The sequence below is a fragment of the Anolis sagrei genome, chromosome 6 (genome assembly GCF_037176765.1).
Source record: "Anolis sagrei isolate rAnoSag1 chromosome 6, rAnoSag1.mat, whole genome shotgun sequence".
NCBI classification, from domain to species: Eukaryota; Metazoa; Chordata; class Lepidosauria; order Squamata; family Dactyloidae; genus Anolis; species Anolis sagrei.
Genome location: NC_090026.1, coordinates 89,092,850 through 89,113,674, shown reverse-complemented (window position 1 = coordinate 89,113,674; position 20,825 = coordinate 89,092,850). Strand labels below are relative to the sequence as shown.

The 20,825-nt window shown below is 39.0% G+C and overlaps 2 protein-coding genes across 4 annotated transcripts in view; one reads left to right on the top strand and one right to left on the bottom strand.

Annotated features, from left to right (window-relative positions):
- The window catches only part of OXNAD1 (oxidoreductase NAD binding domain containing 1), a 32,929-nt gene extending 24,019 nt beyond the window's left edge, over positions 1 to 8,910 (top strand). For all 3 annotated transcript variants that reach the window (XM_060781985.2, XM_060781984.2, XM_060781983.2), the window contains 4 exons: positions 1,550 to 1,691; positions 6,091 to 6,333; positions 7,747 to 7,855; positions 8,500 to 8,910. In XM_060781985.2, the coding sequence (XP_060637968.1) occupies positions 1,550 to 1,691; positions 6,091 to 6,333; positions 7,747 to 7,855; positions 8,500 to 8,654 (649 nt within the window). In that variant the 3' untranslated portion in view covers positions 8,655 to 8,910. The remainder of the gene's footprint in view (positions 1 to 1,549; positions 1,692 to 6,090; positions 6,334 to 7,746; positions 7,856 to 8,499) is intronic.
- A 6,620-nt stretch (positions 8,911 to 15,530) lies between these two features.
- Positions 15,531 to 20,825, bottom strand: part of RFTN1 (raftlin, lipid raft linker 1) — a 135,760-nt gene continuing 130,465 nt past the window's right edge. The window contains exon 10 of the mRNA XM_060781982.2: positions 15,531 to 17,523. Within this exon, the coding sequence (XP_060637965.2) occupies positions 17,062 to 17,523 (462 nt within the window). The 3' untranslated portion in view covers positions 15,531 to 17,061. The remainder of the gene's footprint in view (positions 17,524 to 20,825) is intronic.

The following is a 20,825-nucleotide window of genomic DNA, read 5'->3' as shown; positions in this document are numbered from 1 at the left end:
AATGATGAGAAGGGAAGCCCCCCCCCCCATTGCCACCAGTGGGCTGTATCTATCCACATTTTTTGGCTGCAGACCAAAAAGGGCTATTCTGCTATCTGCCCATTTTTGGGAGATGCGCAAGAATGGATCCAGGTGTCTCCTAAAATTCAGCCAGCAGAACTGGATTGAGGTTCAGCCGAAATGCACAAGCCTACTGACCACAGTTCCTTACATACTGTATTAAGTCCACATTTGACTGCTGTAGTGCAGATGCAGGATGTATATGGCTCCCAAGGTTTTGTGGCCCTGGTTCCTCTTGAAGTCCCAAGGTTCCCAACAGCCCAATGGTGTGCTGTTGCAACTTGTTAGGGATCCTGGTGGCCAAAACTCACCTGAGATGGAGGTAACATAGTAAGGTAACTTCAATTACTTAGATTGGACCAAACACTGTTTGGCTTACACCTTGATGGAACTGTCTGCTTCAATAGCCATTTCATCTGATCGGTATTATAATATTGAAACATCATATAAAAATTGCAATGCACACTTTCTCCCCTCACCACATCCCTACTGTAACATGCACCATTTCTGTAAGATTAAGTACCTTTAATTGTTAGTGGTTGACATGTCTTAGCAAGATGATGAGATTCTGTATCAGTCAGTTTGGATTTTCATCCTCTTGTAAGTGAACTTTGTGAGGAGGTTGAAGAACTTGATTATATGGCAGTGGAAATGGGACCTGACCCCACAGCTATCATAGGGTAACTTCTACACTGTAGAATTAATGCAGTTTGACACACTTTAACTGGTTATGACTCAATGCTATGGAATAATAGGAATTGTAATTTCTTCAGTTCTTCATTGCCAAAGAGTATTGGTAGCTTACCAAATGACAATTCCGCTTTGAGCCCCCCTCCAGGGGTTGAGAAGGGCGGGGTAAAAATGCTGTAAAATAAATAAATAAATAAATACATTCCCAAGTTTGCATAGCATTGAACTATAGCAATAGTGTCAAACTGCATTTTCGACAATACAGATATACCCATAGTTTGAGATGTATCCCACTAAGCATGTTCTCAGTAGGAAGAAGCTCGGTTCTTGCCTACAGAAGCAACGAATGGTTCTTTTTGTACTACTACTTAAATGCATAAGCCTAGGAGCAGATCTGGCTATAGTTGTGCTGGTTTAATACTTATTTAATTAAAATTTGGGATTAATCTGGGGTTTATGAGAAACAATCTGTTTCATTATTGTTGCATAGAACAAAAATTCTACCCTGAAAACTTTTTTGATCCAATGGTCTGATGTGTGTTTACATTGTATTGTTATTCCTGTGGCCAGTGGTCAGTACAATTAATTTACTCATTTGGCAAGGATTAACAAACTGTGTGTAGGCTGTACTTAAATGTAGGATTCATTTAGTGGGGGTTGTGTTCCAATTTAAGAAAGCACTTATCTTGCTAAGATGGATAATTGATGCTGGGATCTGCGTTATTTAATAGAATTTACATAAAAGGGAAAACTGCTTCCAACAGGATAATGTTCAAAACTGAGATCTGTCTTCTCTTAGGGTAGACTTCTTTATACCTGGGGTTGCTGTCGTTGGTGGATTCTCCATATGTTCAAGTCCTGGCCTGTTGGAACAAGAGGGAGTATTGGAACTTGCAGTAAAATACACAACACACCCTCCTGCTCATTGGATACACACTCAGGTATCTATATGGCACTTAATGGTCATAGTTTTGAAGAATCTACTTTGTTGTTGATTATCGTTGATATAACTGAGTGCTTTAATTAAACCTCTAAGTGGTTGAACTTGCTGACCGAAAGGTCGGCAGTTTGAATCTGGGGAATGGGGTGAGCTCCTGCTGTTAGCCCCAATTTCTGCCAACCCAGCAGTTCGAAAACATGGAAATGTGAGTAGATCAATAGGTATCACTTCAGCTGGAAGATAACAGTGCTCCATGCAGTCATGCCAGCCACATGATCTTGTAGGTGTCTACCGACAATGCTGGCTCCTTGGCTTAGAAATTGGGATGAGCACCACCCCCGGAGTTGGACATGACTGGACTTAATGTCAAGGGAAAACCTTTACCTTTACCTTTTTAATTACTGTAAATTACTTCAGGTAAATGTAATCATTTTAAAATTTAAAATCATTTTAAATAAATATGTAGCTGAGTCCAAGACAGCATTACTCTAAATTTGATTTTATTTTTAAATATAAAATGTTAAGTAACATATACCAACCCATTATACATATTATGGATTGATGGACCTAGCTTAACATTTTGTATTTAAGAATGAAATAAATTTGATATTAATGCTGTTTTCTACTGCCATGTTTCTAATATTTTGTGATGAATGGTTCAAGGGAAGAGTAGGAATATTGTAAAAAAAACCAAAAAAAAAACCCCTGTAGAATAACCACACTTATCTTTTGCTAAAAGAACTGTCAATAAATGTTTTAATAAGACATATAGGTAAGGTACACATTCAATAAAAAAATTAAATTAATTCAACCAGTAAGAAAGGACATCCTAGAGAGTCTGACCAAGGTATAAACTTGTATTCCTTTAAGTTGCACAAAAATGTTTGAAAACAAGCTGTGACTTGACTTGGAAATATTGTTTAGATGGCAGCCCTTTCTGTTATTAAATTCAGTAGGAGAGGGAAGAGAACACCATTGCAGTTCTCTAGAAGTACAAATTCGTCAAAAGGACAGCATTTTCATTTCCACCCCACTTCTGTGCTATTTGAGTTGAAAGAAATATGTTATGCTCACTGACATTCTATTTGTTGACTAGCAGCTCAGTGTAAAATCAATGCAGCCGTATCTCTTGAGCAATAAGAATCCCCGAGTGGCTCCTAACCCATCCATTACCATGTGACTGGAAAGAAGGGGCTCCCACTGTTGTTAAATAGGTTAGTTTCATGCACCATTGGAATTTCAATAAAATAACTCTCTTTGAAAGATGTTCTGGAGAGGTATAGAACCATCGTTGCTGGACCCCACATGCTAATATACATCCTAGTGAAGATTTCCTATTGATTCTCTGTTGCTCATTAGGGGCCTCTCAAAATGTAACCTCATAATTATCTGCCTTTGAGGCATCTCCTAGGAGTCTTCCTTCCTGCTTGCCTTCCCCTGTTTTATTTATTTATTTTTAAAATTAAATTCATAATGTCACAGCACTGAAAACAGTTAAGAGCATTAGCCATTTCTAGGGACAGCATGTCAAGGTATCAGGAAGTGTCTTGTAAGAATGGATCCCTGGTATTATTTAGTAATATTAAGTATTTGCTGTAATTTTTAGAATAGCAATATGCAACCACAGAGAGTGAATATTTTCATTTGGAGAGATCACAAACTTATGCCGTTCTTGCACAAAATGAAGATATAATTATAGAATCACCATGAAAAATGTTAGACATTTCTACACCATGTGATCTTATTGCATGTTTTTTCTTAAATTATGTAAAGGAATTTTTTGTATGTAGTTCTGACTCTCTTAATAAAGAGCTTAGTCACAAGTTAGCCCTCTGTATCTATGGATTCTGCATCCATGAATTCTACCAACCACAGCTAGATAATATTCAAAGAAAAAAATTACTTGATTTTGTCATTTTATATGAAGGACACAATTTTACTACCTCATTGTTTGTCATAGAACTTGAATATCCACATATTTTTATATGTATGGGACGAAACCTCAGCAGATACCAAGGGCCCACTGTATATTGTGCTTTTTTTGTCCTAAATGGCTTTGCTTATTGTACATGCTTTGCATGTTTTTTTAAGGTACTGTATGTATATATATATATATTATTATGTCTTCAAGTCATTTCTATCACATTGTTTTTCCTTGGCAACGTTTGTTCGTTGGAGTTTGCCTAGGCTTTCCTCTTAGGCTGAGAGAGTGTGACTCACTCAGTGGGTTTCTTGACTGAACAGGGATTTGAACCCAGTTTTCCATCATCTTAGTCCAATATTCAAATCGCTTTACCATGCTGGTTCTCCATAACTTTATATTAGATACTGGAAAACTATTATAATGCCACCTTTTTAATAAAAACCCTAATGATCAATCTTGTTTTAAACAGAAAAAATGCCAAAAATGCCACTTTCAGGTAGTCAGTATATACTAACTTGCACACTTATTAATTATTTAAAGAATTTATGTGCTTTACAGCCTACAAGGGGCCCCTGAGATTCTGTACAACAGATAAAATTTTATTTAAAATTGGAAATGAAACAAATATAGCATTAAAACAAAGTTGTGAAAAGAAGCATTAAAATATTTGAAAAACCACAAACTCTTAAAATAGCAGGACAGCCATTCCTGACTTTAAGGACGAAAGGCCATGAGGAATAATATAGACTCAATTGCCTGCTAGAAACTCAAAAGGAATAAAGCCATCCCTGTTTTGCTTCAGAGGGAATTCCACAGCTGGGTGTTGCTACAGAATTATAATGTGAAAAATTACGTAAGGATAAATATTTGATAGAAACTTCTTGATTCTGATATTTTCAAATATTTGTAATATGGCCTGTTGATTCAGTGGAAACCTGGTATAGTCCATTGATATAGTGGGTTCTCTTGTGTAATTAATACTTAAATTTAGCCTGGTATATTTGGTATAGATATTTATGGGCATATTAAGGCAATCCTGTCTCATTTGGAAAGGACTTTCTAAAATGCAAGTTGTATAACGGAGTCCTGTAGAAGTCTATTTTTTAAAAAAATGAAACAGTAATGGCAACCTGTCTGCCCTCTGCCTGATGGGCACTCTCACACCACCAATGGCAAACCCTTTGGGGCAGCAAGCCAACATGGCACTTACTCCTACTCCAAGTGGAGCTAGAGAGATCGAGGAGATGGGCTCCATACCTCCCCTCTCCTTAGGCGATGAGCAACACAAGACTCCTCCTTCTCCAACTCTGGAAGAGACTACATCCCAGGGCAATCAGGGTCTGATACCCACCCACCCCCACCTCTTTCGCTGCCAACGTCTGTTGCCCAGGCCCTCCCAACATCTAGGAGCTTGAGACCTCCATCTCATGGTTGCTCTCGACACACACACCATGAGGGCCACGATTTGAGGGACCATTTGCCTTTTAATTAGTTTTTTATTTATATTAACTAGATCAGGGCTTCTTAAACTTTTCCACTTGGGACTCCTATCAGCCTGAAAAATGTTTACATTACCCCAGGTATGTAAATATATAAAATAGGTATAAGATTTACTAATAACAAATCAGCATTTGCAATGCTTGCTAAACAAGCTGGTTTTCCTTTTTATGAAGTACAGCTGAAGCATCCTTTGCAGAGTGCACTGCACAACAGTTTCATGTAAATGGCTAAAACAGCCACTAGGTTGTATTCAGAAAGCTTTTACTGTTGTAAAATTTTTCTCAACCTCAACACTGAGCTCAGGAGACCCTATTTGGGGTCGGGACCCAAAGTTTAAGAAGCAGTGAACTAGATCATTCTTCATACTAATATTTAAACAGGTGACCCACATGGTTCTGATCTGTATCATTCTGCATAATTTGACTTCCTTGGATTTTTCTGTCCCTTCAGCATTTCCTGTGACTGCAATTGCTAACAAGAGTAGTTGCCATCTACCTGCAACAGCTGTAAAGATAATAATATACAAGAGTTTTGTAGAAGAACTTAGGATAGCCTATCCTTATTGAAATCTGTTGTAACTTCATTTCTTCCCACATACTTAACATCCTCTTGGGTATATTCTTCTAAAAATAAATGGCCGCTGAGTTCCCTGGACCTTATAATCCCTTCCTTGAACTTCCAGCGTCTTCTGTTGAACATCACACTTCCTTTGTTTTAGGCTTCTATCGTGGAATCAGCGGAAGAATGTAACTGTACCCTGTTATCGCTCAGAGCAATCTGCCAAATGAAATTCTTAACTTGGGAGAATGTGTGTATTAGACTAACTAAATTTCTTCTTCTCCACTGGGATACAAATGACCTTCTAGTGGGACACTGCAGTTATTTTTTTTTTTGTCTTCATTATGTGTTGTTGGTGTGTGGTGTGCAACTCTTGAATAATGCCCATATTCCCTTTTGCTTTCTTCTCCTCTCTTAGTGTACCCTTGACTCAGAGGTGGCTTTACGGGTTGGAGGCAACTTCTTCTTTGATCCCCAGCCAGCTGATCCTCCTGCAAACCTGGTGCTTATAGCTGGTGGAGTTGGGATTAATCCTTTGTTTTCTATACTGCTCCATGTCGCAGACCTGCATAGAGCACGAGCAAGTAAAGAAACTGGGTACAAGATGGGAACAACAAATCTGTTCTACTGTGCCAAGAACACACATGAGCTACTCTTTAGAGTAGGTAAAATGAAATTAGCATTTATTTATTTATTTACCGTGTTTATATACTGCCTTTCTCAGCCTGAAGGTGACTCACGGCAGTTTACAGTCGGCACAATTCGATGATCCCAACAACATAAATACAATCATTTGCATTCATCCTAGGTGTTGTAAAGGGATTAGAGCACTTGGACTAGAGGCAAGGATATTGCAGCATCACAGAAGGGAACAGAGTCTGAGCAGAGACACTAGCTTTTGTTAAAACAGTTGTTAATTCTGAGTTGAAACTACCATATTTGTAATATATACCAATCCAAGAGCCATCTAGTAAGGCCCATGTTTGTATCATGCGTGGCAATCCTTTGTCCTCCCTTATAATTCTAACTCCCATACTCCTTATTATAGGCACAATGTAGCCTATGGACTGTGTGCAGAGTCCCGTAGGACCCTTTTATGACCTCAGGTTCAAAATATTTTTTCACCTTCAAATATCCTATATGGCAGTGGTCCTCAACCTGTGGGTCCCCAGATGTTTTGGCCTTCAAATCCCAGAAACAGGTGGTAAACCTCCTGGGGTTTCTGAAAGTTGTAGGCCAAAACACATGGGTTCCCACAGATTGAGATCCACCGCTATAGGGGGTATGGTGGGAGTTTTCACTATTTGTTTGTGGCTCTCTAGGCCTAATTGGAAATGCTATATTTACAGGAGAGACCTTGTTTTGAAATAGGAAGTGAAACAAAAGCCACCTTTGTTCGCTCCCTAATTTTTTAAAAAAGTCTAAAAACATGACAGAAATTTTCTCATCCCTCTTAAAAGGTGTTTCAAGGACATTTTTGTGGAGTGTGTGGTAGAGAACTTTTTAAGGGTTACAGTCTCCTTGTTGCCTTCCATAGTTGCCCACCCTTGGTGTAGGCCATAGTATTAGGATTTTTTGAGAGTTATTTTTTGAGAGAAAGATATTTAGAATATCAGAGGTTTTCCAGCCTCTGGTCTTAGTCAATTACTACTACTCTCACATTTGAAGTTTTGTTCTAGAAGCTTTGGCCCTTTTAGATGTGTAAGAGAATATATTCATTTGAATTTTTCCATCTTCCTTTTTTCCCTGCCATTGCCAGGACAGAAATGTGTTTTCTCTCTTCCCCGCCACATCTGTGCATAATGTTAGCTGTGTAACGAAGAGAAGCATTCACAACCCTGGGGTTGGAAATGCGTCATTGCCCCTCAAATACGTATTTGGACCATTGAGCTCCATTACCTCGATCTGAAATAATGTTTTAGTTTTGGGGGAAGAGACACTTCCACAATCCTCCTCTTAAGGAGATAGTACTGCATGTGCTGTATCCTCTTTCTGTGGGGCTGGGAGTAGGCATAGATCACATCTGGTTTGATTTATTTGCCTGTGGCATGACCAAATCTCCTTCGCATTCCAGAAGCATATCCTTGGCTTGACAAATGCCTTTCCTGAGAAGATTGCATGCAGTTTCCATGTTACCCATCAGAGTTTACCCATCTGTGAGAAACTGCAGCCTTACATCAAGGGTGTGTATTGTTGTGATACATGCAAAAAAGTAAATAAAAGCATGATGACATTGTGATCTATGATTTCAGGGATAAGTTGAACAGAATGTAAGTGAATTTAATTATGTGAGCCTGTTTTGTTATGCATAGTAAGCTGTAAAGCATTCAAGAGGAATCATGTGGTGGGCTGGGCAATCCTCTGTGTGCTTACTCAGAAGTGAGTCAGAGTTCACTCTCACATGCTTGTACATTAGTTTTGCAATCATCATACACAAAAAGTTGTTGTTTTTCAAATATATTAGATTGCTTTCTTTGTTCTTTTTCCGACTCCTAAATATTGTTTAGGACCTATGTTCCTCTTTGTCCCCCCTGCCATACAACTACATCTTCCTTAAATAAGTGATTTTGTTTCACCTTTTATTCTGTTACCACATTTAAAACTTCTGGGACACAGCAGGAATGATGATGGGAAGTTACCATCAATAAGAATTGATTAAAAGAGTAAATCTAATAAAGATTTCAGGAAAACTCTAGCAAAATATCCCCAACATCTGAGAAGGATTTAGATTCTGAAACATGAGTATTCCCCCCTTTTTCATTAATTTAATTACATTTTTATTTAAAGTCTCATGAGATTTTTTTTTTTACTCTGTATTTTCTATTAGAGGGAAGAATATCTGGAAACGATCTAGAAGAATGCATCTCCCAGGATACTTTATGGTACATCTGTGGCCCTCCCCCAATGATAGAATTTGTTGTTAAACTACTGGAAAAGCTCGGTGTGGCTCAAAAGAATGTTTTCTTTGAAAAGTGGTGGTAGTTTTTTTGGCGTGGAACAGAATGAAGATAATGTGTGAGTCTCCGTAGGTGAACGTTCTGTTTAATGGTGAGAATTTACAGAAACTGAACACTTCCATATGTGCAGATTATTAAATTTCTGTATTAAATTATGTAAATTATTTAAGGCTCTGTCAAATGATATTGAAAAAATAAATGAAGTTCATTATATATGGCAGGCATTTATATGTAATTCACCCAACTGTAACTTTTCGAAAGTAAATATTATATTTCTTTAATTATTTTGTTTGTTGAATTTTTGTTTACAAAAATGACAGGAATGCAATAGTATATGATGTACATAGGGAGATTTTTTTTTTCGTGACAGAAGCAACTTGAGAAACTCCAAGTCGCTTCTGGTGTGAGAGAATTGACCGTCTGCAGGGATGTTGCCCAGGGGACACCCGGATGTTTTACCATCCTGTGGGAAGCTTCTCTCTTGTCCCCGCATGGGAAGCTGGAGGTGACAGATGGGAGCTCATATAGGGTGATAAACATGTTGGTTTCTCCTGTGTTCACCCCAACTGAAGGCACAAGACCTGTGTAACTTGTTCTTTACACAGTGGAGAAGAGTTGCAGTAAATTGTACAAGCATAATTGTGGCTATCCATCCTAACCAGCGGATTAGATTCAGACTTAAGAAAACGCAGCTGGTACAACTCACTTTCCTCAGCACCTCTGAAAATGTTACTTTTGGGATGGTGGCCTTTGTAGTCCCACACCAGGAGAGCACTAGGCTACAAACTGTTGTGCTAACATATCCTTTATGGCATTGGATGCATCTAGAAAAGGTAAACAAAACTGCTATATTATTTTATATTCATTATTAGTAATTAATTAAGAAAACTATATTGAGGCCACCAAAAGGTACTAAATAAACTAATGCTTAAATATATGCCTAATTAAACTTTATGATTTTTTTATTAACCTTAGTCTGCTAATATAGGACCATGTTATTTTTTTCACTTGGCAAGGAAGTTAACTTCTATCAGTTGTCATGTTCAGTTTTGTGGGAAAAAGGGAAGGAAATGTTGTTACAGGAATTCCGTTTGCTGCGGCCTAATGCTTTAACTTCCCTCTGTTACATAATTCACTGTCACGAGTTTGGATGATCACTTGGTGGCCTTGAACTGCTGAATTAAGACAAATTGGTGGAATAAAATAAAATGCAAAATCCGCGAGCCGTGATATCCTTTTTGGGCCAACTCCAAAGCATAAAATAGCATCATGTAAGCATTTCAAGCTTAATTGGGTTCTTCACCAAGCAAAATTAAGAATCATACAGAAGAAATGTTGTGATAATTTTAGAGTCACAGACCTACATTCTGTGTGAGATGTTCTTAGTTATGATGGTATTCAGGGATTTCACTGCAGGCAGAGGTCACCTCCTTATTGGCCCCATGAGAAATAGAGACAAATCCATTAAAAGACAGTTGCAGAATGTATTTCAAACTTTGGAGATGGCCCCCAAAAGGGGTGTAATTGCTTGTGGGTTTTGTACTTAGTGGTATTATTGCTGCATGTCAAACACAGCTATCCCTGCACATTTAAAAAAAATCAGGGATATAGTTTTGTTTTGTTTTTTTGTCATGTCAGGAGCGACCTGAGAAACTGCAAGTCGCTTCTGGTGTGAGAGAATTGGCCATCTGCAAGGACGTTGCTCAGGGGACGCCCGGATTATTTGATGTTTTATCATCCTTGTGGGAGGCTTCTCTCATGTCCCCGCATGAGGAGCTGGAGCTGATAGAGGGAGCTCATCTGCCTCTCCCCAGATTCGAACCTGCAACCTGTCTTCAGTCCTGCCGGCACAGGTGTTTAACCCACTGTGCCACCGGGGGCTCCAGATTGATATTTCCTGAGAAAACCTATTAATTGTGATTGTGATGGCAGCCATCAAATCCGAGGTTAATATTTGGGGAAACAACAGGATAAGGTAGTTGCTTTCGAATCTTGCTTATGCACGTTTCTAGATTTTTTTTCTGGTTGGTAACTTTAGAAAAGAGTGCTGGATTGTGCCAGCAACACTAATTACTTAGCCATTTGTTTCAGTTCAGCCCTTCATCCCATCCTCTTCCACTGTAGCCTTTGTCACAAAAAGCAATGCAGCTGACGATTTTTCATGCAAGGAAGATCCTGAGTTGTTGTGTGTTTCTGGCCTATATAGCTATGTTCCAGAAGCATCCTCTCTTGACGTTTCACCTGCATCTATGGCAAGCATCTTCAGAGGTTGTGAGGCCTGTTGGAAACTAGGAAAATCGAGTTTATATATTTGTGGAATGTCCAGGGTGGGAGAAAGAACTCTTGTCATTTTGAGGTAGGTGTGAATGCAGCAAATGGTCGCCTTGCTTAGCATTTAATGGCCTAGCAGTTTTCAAGGTCTGGCTTCTTACTGCCTAGCTAAATCTTTTGCTGGGAGGTGATTAGTTGGCTCTGATTGTTTCTTGTCTGGAATTCCCATTTTTGAGTGTTCTTTATTTACTGTTATGATTTTAGAGTTTTTTTTGTTTCCAACAGACCTCACAACCTCTGAGGATGCCTGTCTAGGTGCAGGTGAAAGGTCAGGAGAGAATGCTTCTGGAACATGGCCATACAGCCCAGAAAACACACAACAACCCAGTGATTCCGGTCATGAAAGCCTTCAACAATACAAAGATCCTTGATTTTCTGAATTACTTTTTCAGTCTCCATGTAAACAGGCCTTCTGGGTGAATGGTATATAGAATGGTATAGATTCACAGTAGAATGGCTTCCTAACTAGAGGCCATGTACATTTGGTAGGGTTCAGAAAACAGGCTTAAGGCTTAGTATCAAAGTAGTGTTGCATCTTTTTAAGGTCACCCATCTCTTTGAACATTTGTGGATAATTCATTGAATGGTGGTAATATATTCTACTAGACTTGGTTGAACAGTATGGAAGGAGAAGAGCTCATCAGCTCAAATCAAAACCTAATAAGAATAGAAATGGGGCAATCTGAGTTGCTTCAGATGAATTAAAAGCTAGTAACAGAGCTCCTTTTTGCTTACACATTCTACAATTCTGGCGTCAATGGCAGCCTTAAACAGGAGTGTCTACTTTCCGCTCCTAGGCAATCTATGCAGGGAGAATTTATTCCGACAGCATTAGCTCCCTGCGATTCAACGGAGTCAGTGTGTCAGCCCCCTTCTTTGAGTGAAGGGATTGCTTGGCTCACTGCAGAGCACACAGGGAGTGGAGCTCTTGTCAACTTGCATAAATATTGAGGATGCCTTTTTTCTTTGAAATGCCAATTCTGATCTTTTTAAATTCTCTGAGCCGGAGGGAATTAATCTTCTCGAAAAGGCAGATTATCTGTGACAGTAGCAGTGTCGGGCCTCAAGTGGAACTAGAAACCAGTGTTCTGTAGCAGCTTTTGAATGCAACTTTTGCCTTTACCTATGATTTTTAAACAGTTGAAAGAAGATGAAGAATGATGGGTGGCCCTTTTAGGGTACAGGGAGTGCAATTGTGAATGCAGGAATTAATGTGTTGCCCTGTTTTCTTCCACAATGTCAGCAAATACACATCTAGAAGTCCCCAGGCTTTTTGCTGCAGTCTTGATCCCTCCCTCCATATTCTGTCTCCTGTTGTTCTGTTGTCTTCTCCTGACAGACATGTCTTTTTTTTAATTGTAGGATGTTGCACACACCTACAGTGCTGCAAATTGTAACGGCAAGGAACCCCTTGAACAGGCCCAGGATTCAAAGTGTATTAATTTAGAAAGGAATCCTTATCTTGTGGATTTCAGCCCTTCTATAATCAGTAGAACTTATAATAACGTGAGTACTTCAAACAAGGTGTTGAAATCCTCATTTCAACTGAACTACTTCCTCTGAAGAAAGTAGAACTATCCTCATCCAATTGCAGCCCTGTATTTTATTCTCCAGGCTCCTTACTAACTAGCTAATTTTTACATTGATGATTTACTTATTAGCCTTTAAGAATTCCTTAATACGTCTTATTTGTAATGGCATTTTTTTTAAAAAAAAGGAAACTTCAGAGACGTTTATAATTCATTTGATGTGAAACCTCCTTAATGGTACTGGATGCATGATTATTTATGCAAGCTAGTATTGTGCCTGCTCATTTATCCTAAAGCAGAAACCTAAACAAGGTGCTTCATTAATACACACACACACACACACACAGGCATTTCTATCAAAATCAACTTTGATTTTTTTAAAAAAAAAACCTGACAAAGATCCTCACTGAAGTAGAAACTCCTGTTCCCAAAGATGAAAACAGCGGATGCTTTTGTGCCTCCTCCCAAGTGTCCCATTGAAGATTTCTGGTGATTGAAGTAACCTCATGCTATTTATTCATCTAACTCAGAGTGAGTGTTTTGAGGTATTGCTGTCAATATGGTCCCAGCATGGATGGTGTGCATCTGTCTTGGTAGCAAGTTGCCAAAAAGAAGGGGGAAGAGTATGTTTCTCATAAAGTTTTAAAAGTACCATCCCTTGTAATAAAAGATTCGTGTATTCTGTAAGAAAACTTCATAACAGAATGCAGTGATTTTTTACACTATAATCATATACACATTTGCTCAAAGGCAGCACTGAGTCTATTGAAGCTTACCTATAATTGTCATATATAGTGACATATATATTCTGACTGAAAAGGCCATTGTATCAGAGGTTAAAGTATATTATCAGGACTGGTTGTGTCATTTATGTGTAAAAGGGGAAACATGATGTTGCCTGATGCTGAGTCTTTAATATGCTTGCTATTTGTCTTAATAACTTAAGTAAAATTGTGGGGGGAATTGAGAGTGTTAGTGTAGTATGTGAAGATTTCAGCATTTTACCAGGACTCCAGGAGGCAAAGGTTTGAATCCTTGCTCAGTCACACAAACTAAATAAATGACCTCAGGCAAGTTGCACTCTGACTTAGCAGAAGGCTATTGCAAACCTCCTTTGAATATATCTTGCAAATAAAATCTTTGTTCTTGGCTCCTTTTAAGAAGAGACTGCTCAATGGCACTGAGTTACACCAAGGAGCTTAAAAAAAGAAAAGAATAAAATCTGCTGGAGACTCCAAGACATTTCTTATGTACCTTCAAGTCAACTCCAAGTTACAGTGGCCCTATCATAAGGCTGAGCCCCTGCAGCAGGTTAAACCACTGAGCTGAACTTTCTAACTGAAAAGTCAGCAGTTCGAATTCAGGGAGTGGGGTGAGCGCTCACTGTTAGTCCCAGCTTCTGCCAACCTAGCAGTTAAAAAACATGCATATGTGAGTAGATCAATAGATACTATTTCGATGGGAAGGTAACAGTGCTCCATGCAGGTCTATGGACAACACCGGCTCTTCGCTTAGAAATGGAGATGAGCACCACTCCCCAGAGTCAGACACGACTAGACTTAATGCCAAAGGGAAACCTCTACTGTTTATCATAAGGCTTTCTTGGCGAGATATATTCAAAGGAGGTAAGCCTTCTGCTAAGTCAGGGAGTGCAACTTGCCCAAGGTCATTTCTTCAGTTTGTGTGACTGAGCAAAGATTCAAACCCTTGCCTCCTGGAGTCCTAGTAAAATGCTGAAATCTTCACACGCTACTCTTAACACTCTCCATTCCTCCCATAATTTTACTTAAGCTGTTAGGACAAATAATAGCAGGCATATTAAAGACTCAGCATCAGGCAACTTCATCTGTTTCCTCTTTTTATAAGTAAATTACACAACCAGTCTTCATAACATACATTAACCTCTGATACAAAGGCCTTTTCAGCCAGAATGTGTCTCCATAAGCCAGGAGCAAATGCTTGGGTCAAACAATCCTTCCTTCCTCTTTCATATTCTCCCTCTGAAGTCTTGACCTTGACCGGTTTAAAAGACTGCTTTCTATCATGTTTGAAATGGAGAATTGTTGTATAGGGTTCAATCCAATGAACCATGGGATGCTGTGCTATGTGCCATGAGATATGCAGTTCTCCTCGATGGGTGAGAAGATAAACATGAGCTAGGAGTCCTTTTCTGCCAATGTGGAGACTTTTTTATCAGGCTGTTTCTGTAAAAGGGAAGGGAGGTATGGTAAGACACCACTTCTTAAACTATAGGTTTCAACCTGAAATGGAGTCCTGTCAGAGAAAATTAGAATATCAAAAAATTGGCAACAGTAAAAGGTCGGTGGTTCGAATCCAGGGAGTGGGATGAGTTCCCACTGTTGCCCCAGCTTCTGCCAACCTAGCAGTTTGAAAACATGCAAATGTGAGTAGATCAAAAGGTACAGCTATGGCGGGAAGGTAACGGCGCTCCATGCAGTCATGCTGGCCACATGGCTTTGGAGATGTCTATGGACAACGCTGGCTCTTCAGCTTAGATATGGAGATCAACACCAATCACCAGAGTCAGACATGTCTAGATTTAATGTCAGGGGAAACTTTTACCTTTAGTTTAACTACCTAGAGGTTGTTATAGACACTTACACAAATTTGTTAGCAACAACCTGCAGTGTTTACATTCGACTTTGAAGAAAATGTTTCTGTTGTATTTAATAAAAAGGAAAATCAGATTGTTTAGCAAGCCTTGCAAATATTGATTTATTATCAGTAAAATTTAGATTTGCACACTTATTTTATATACTTATATAATGGGTTGTGTAAAAATTTCTCGGACAAAAGTGGAAGAAGTTTAAGAAATCCCTGTGCTAAGAGCCCTCTTCTGAATCCAGCATGCCTTCAAGTACAAGTACTGACACAAAGGTGTGTACTATATATCCTGCCAAAAATGTTTAAGTGTATTTCAGAAGAATTAAGCTCTCTAGTCCTGTATAAAAAAAGACTACACAAACAATGATGAGAAGGTACAGAAAAGAAAATATTCACTTCTTTTGAAGACATCTAAACTGGTTTGTGTTGCATATTTTTACTGACTTGTACAAAACAGACACAGTTACTTGTATTTATGAAGCAATTAAACAAAATATTAGGGCATGGATATTTCATGGTTGCTTCAGGGTCAGACATTCCTTTATAAAATTCCACAAGTAATTAAAGTTATTTACAGTGCTATTTTCTGAATATTCAGCTAAGTTGCTCAAGCCAAAGTAAATATTCTTCGATTACCAGGGGAAAAAATATTACATTGCGTTGTGCATGTGTGTAGAATGAAATGATTTAAACTACCCTTCCATTATATTTTATGCAGCCATTTGAAGTGCTACAGTTTTGTTCTAAAGCATTCTTGAAATTGCAGCTCCTTGCAGATGAAACTGACAGTTTGAAATAGCTTAAGTATGCAGGATGTGTACCTAGAGACCATGTTTTATTGAGTCAAAATACTTTACAGAGAAGCTAATGGGAACTGCCAAACATATATCAGCCAATAGGGAAAAGGAGCCTTAGTGTTTATAGGCTCCCAAGTTTCAATTTGTGCAAGAACAGAAGGCATTTTCAAAACATTAACAAGTTCTAAATATTGTCCAAATGTGGACCCAGTTGAGTTTACTCGGTGATAAAAGTACAACACATAAATGAAAAATCAGAATTTGAGTATATTTCAAAATTCAAATAACTCAAATTTAATTGTAAAAATGAAGACATCTGAAAATATGAGAAAGCAATTGTATATATTATGTAATATCACCAGAGGAAATGTTGTTTTGCTTATCAGTTTCTCCATCAAAACCATAGAAGCTTCCTCTCACTCAATATCTGCAAATATTATTTCCATATGGAATATTCTCAGCAAAGTGTTACTTGCTTGGAGTGCAATAGAAGCAGGTGGCAAGCATCTAATTCTTTGCAAAGATATATATAAAATAACCAGATCTTTTTACATGCTTTTTTATTTTATGATCATGGTATATGTGAGATCTTTATTAGTAACCTACATGGTAATTGGATACACTGAGTAGGAATTAGATTCTTAAGCCTTTAGAAAAAATCATTGCTTCATTTCTGCCACTAGCGGTTTCTCAGACAAAACACATGGCTTCGTTATTGCTTCAGAATTTTCGCAGGAGATTAGTAGTTCCAAAGGCAAGGCAAATAGATGTGTTTAAGATACATCAAAACAATGCCTCAAAAGCTTCTCCTTTTATCCCGAATTCCATGTGACAAACTACGTAAAAATATGGCACACACGAATTAAGTTTTGATTTTAAAAAAATTAAATACAGGACATACTATTTTTGTTGTTTGGTTTCAAGAGCAGTTCAACACAACTGAAACATCCATGGGTTTTCTTGAACAGCAGGAAATGCCTGAAAAAGTTTGCATACTTTGCCAAGTTGGACAATTAACAGTACAATTAAAAGTAACATTTCTACTGTGTACCTGTGGAAACCCAATGGTGTCAAATTAAGTTTTTATGCACTCCTGTTCAACACTAATCCATCAAAGTGAGTTCTTTACTTTGGCAAAACATTGCCTTCCTCAGTCAAACTGACAATCAGGCTCAAAACTGGATTCTATCGGCTCTGACCCATAGTCCCAACAACTGCTTTCTGCCACACAGGGTTCTTGGGACATTTGGTCATCACAGTCTTCCTGGAAGCCTCTCTGATCCAAACACAAAGCATTTGGATCTTGGTCAACATCATGACCAGCATCCCATGTTTCTACAGCCATTTGATTGTTGTAATCAGGCACATCTCTGCAGCCAAGGCCTTCGGTTCTTCTATCTTCGGCACCAGCCGACTGTTGATCGGAGATTACTGGAAAATGCAAACCACTACCAGTTCTGGAGAACCGTGTCTCTGAATTCCTAATGTTTTCTATGATTTCGGACTCTTGGATTTCTTCTGTCGGCTGCTGCTCTCTGGCACTTAGTCTTGCCTTCTGGGATTTCTTGGCTTGCTTGCGGCGCCTGTCCTCCTTGGAGAACCTCCAGTGAAACTGCAAAGGAAGTGGGAGAGGCAATATTTAAGCAGAATTCGTTTTAAGTTCCATACTGAAGGTTAATTTTTCTACACATGTGATAAGACCAGTTTTCAGAGGGTTTTTAAAAAAAAAATTAAACAAGCATTTTTAGGGGACATGGACAGTAGCCTGCTTGTTAGCTTTTCTATAGTTATAAGCTAAGTGTCTTGTTAAAAACTAATCTTCTTAAGGCAGTACCTTTTGGTTAGTTCTTTTGGCAGAAAAAGTGTATGCAGTACCAACTGTAGTTTTTCCATTCTATTATGTGAACCAGAAAATGTTAGGTTCAACTGAAATTTTGATGAATATATGTAAAACAATTCAGTTGGTATCCTGTGCAGTATGTTTGAGATTGTGAGTCAGGTTTGTGTGACTGTGTGTGCTGACTAATGGCAACCCTATAGGATTCATAGGATTTTCTCAGTGGTAGTTTTGCCAGTTTTTTTCCTTTGAACTATAGCTTAAGGAGCCCCCAATGGTGCAGTGGGTTAAACCACTGAGCTGCTAAACTTGCTGATTCGCAGGTTCGAATCCGGGGAGCAGGGTGAGCTCCCACTATTAGTCCCAGCTTCTGCTAACATAGCTGTTCGAAAACATGTAAATGTGAGATCAATAGTTACTGCTCCGGTGAGAAGGTAATGGCACTCCATGCAGTCATGCTGCCCACATGATCTTGGAGGTGTCTACAGGCAACGCCAGCTCTTTGGCTTAGAAATGGAGATGAGCACCACCTCCCAGAGTCGGACACAACTGGACTTAATGTCAGAGGAAAACCTTTACCTTTACCTATAGCTTATATCACCAGGTATTCATTGTCATCCATCCAGATAATAATCAGGGCTTCCAAGAGCAGATGGGATCTGGTGCTTTTAGAGTATTTAGGCATAAGCCAGGTCTACAAGCTTATAATTTTTAGGATTCATGTTTCTGGGGCATGTAAATTGGAGTGCTCTCCCAGTTGGTAAAACCAACCATGGCATCATCGGCTCCATCTGATAAGTCAGGATCATGGCCGCTTTTCATAAATCAGTGGAACCATTCAGGACCCAATGCAGTTCCCTGTGTCCACAGATAATAATGGAAACACACCACATGAGACACTTTTCTCTTACAGTATCATGGCCTTGTTTCCGTCCTTAAGAGTCTCTTGAAAAAACAGTTTTTACTACTGAGAGTGCAATGTTGAATTTAAACAAAAATTCGGCTGAAGCAGGTATGGAAATACAAAGCACTGCTATGGGAAATTGATCCTTATGTGAAGATTTCTTGCCAGTTATGTAGACAGGTGCTTGAAAAGTATGGTATGTACACTATTTTTAAAAAGCCACCATGCAGTTTCAAGCAACTCTTAAAAACTATTTTAATATGCAGAACATTCCAGTAGTTTTCTGAAGAACAGGGCGCAGCACTTCAAAAGCAAAGAAGCTGCAAGGAGGTTGCTGTGTGACAATAAGCCTGACAAGAACTATGCTTCCTGCATAGTCTATGCAACTTGGGTCATTTGATGGCACCCCTATTAAATGCAGATAATTTGTCTGCTTCATTCCTGATCACACCATCTTTCATTTCATCAGGTAGAAATGCTGACACCGCCTTCACCAGGTCACAGATCAGATCTTCCATCTCACCATTAGAGTTTTATCAAGACAGCGTCCTCTCGTTTATCTCAAAATGTATTATAATAGCGGTGCAGAAGGAATACCGCCAAGCCATCTTTTACTCTATTCTTTAAACATCTTCGAAATAGTCACCCCATTCGCATTTAATAATGAGAAAACAGATGCTACAAAGACCAACATGCACACCAAATGAGACCACCGCCACGCACTACAACTGCATGCTGAGTAACACCTGTGTGGTTACGGATGTTACATTTGATGTTATTTTTCTTCTTTTTGTACTGCAAGTCACAAACAGAACGAGACTGTTAAAAGTAGGATAGGGCTACAAAATAAGTTTAGATGCCAAAAGAAGAGAGCAACTGAATCACCCAAAAGCTACATACAAAGTAATAGTAATAATAATAATAATAATAATAATAATAATAGGCAAAAGGTAAAGGTTTTCCCCTGACATTAAGTCCAGTCGTGTCTGACTAGGGATTGGTGCTCATCTCAATTTCTAAGCCAAAGAGCCGGTGTTGTCTGTAACATCTCCAAGGTCCTGTGGCTTGCATGACTACATGGAGCGCCATAACCTTCCCACCGGAGTGGTACCTATTGGTCTCCTCACATTTGCATGTTTTCAAACTGCTAAGTTGGGAGAATCTAGGGCTAACTGCAGGAGCTCACTCCGCTCCCCAGATATGAACCTGCAACCTTTTGACCAGCAATTTCAGCAGCTCAGCAATTTAACTCATTGCACCACCGGGGGCTCCTTTAATAATAACAACAACCACAACAACTTTATTTTTGTATCCTGCCACCATCTCCCCAAAGCGACTAAGGGGGGCTTACATGGGGACAAACCCAGTCAAACCAAGATTAAAATATAACACAGTAAAAATTACAAATACAAAACATTCTAAAAACATAACCAACAACAACAACTAATAACCTAACATAATGGCCATATACTAAGCTCATGGGCGAGGCAGGACTTGTGCAATATACTTGCAAGGACTGGGCTGATAGAAAAGTGCAGGAGCCAGATGATAAGTTTGGGCTAGGAGGGCCACGTCAGTTACAGTAATAGAATTATAGGTCAGGGAAAGCAGTAAAGTGGAAGAGCCAGAGTTAAGTTATGGCTAGAGGGGACAAAATTATCTATTGAACTGATTAATCAAAAGCACATTGGAACATCCATGTTTTGAGGTCTTTACGGAAGGTGGACATGGTGGGTCCTAATCTGATCTCCCTGTGGAGAGAGTTCCAGAGCCGGGGGGGGGGGGGCACCACTGAGAAGGCCCTCTCCCTCGTCCCCACCAACCTCGCTTGTGATAGAGGTGGGAGTGAGAGAAGGGTCTCTCCAGAAGATCTTAGAGCTTTGCAGGTTCATACGGAAAGGTGTGATAGCAAAGATGGGCTGGACCTGAACCATTTAGGGCTTTATAGGTAATAAGCTAAACCTTGAATTGGTACCGGAAACTTATCGGCATAGCTAAAATTTAGATTTTTTTCATTTTGCAAGGTGAGAAAAGGTGTACATGGGGATACAAGGGAGAAAGCAGAGAACGTTTACTAAAAATCAAACAGTTCCCTCACTAAAATGGAGAGAGGAAGGCGGGGGTCTTCTCACCTTCTTTTGTATTTCTGAGTACTTTTCTTCAGTTTAACAGC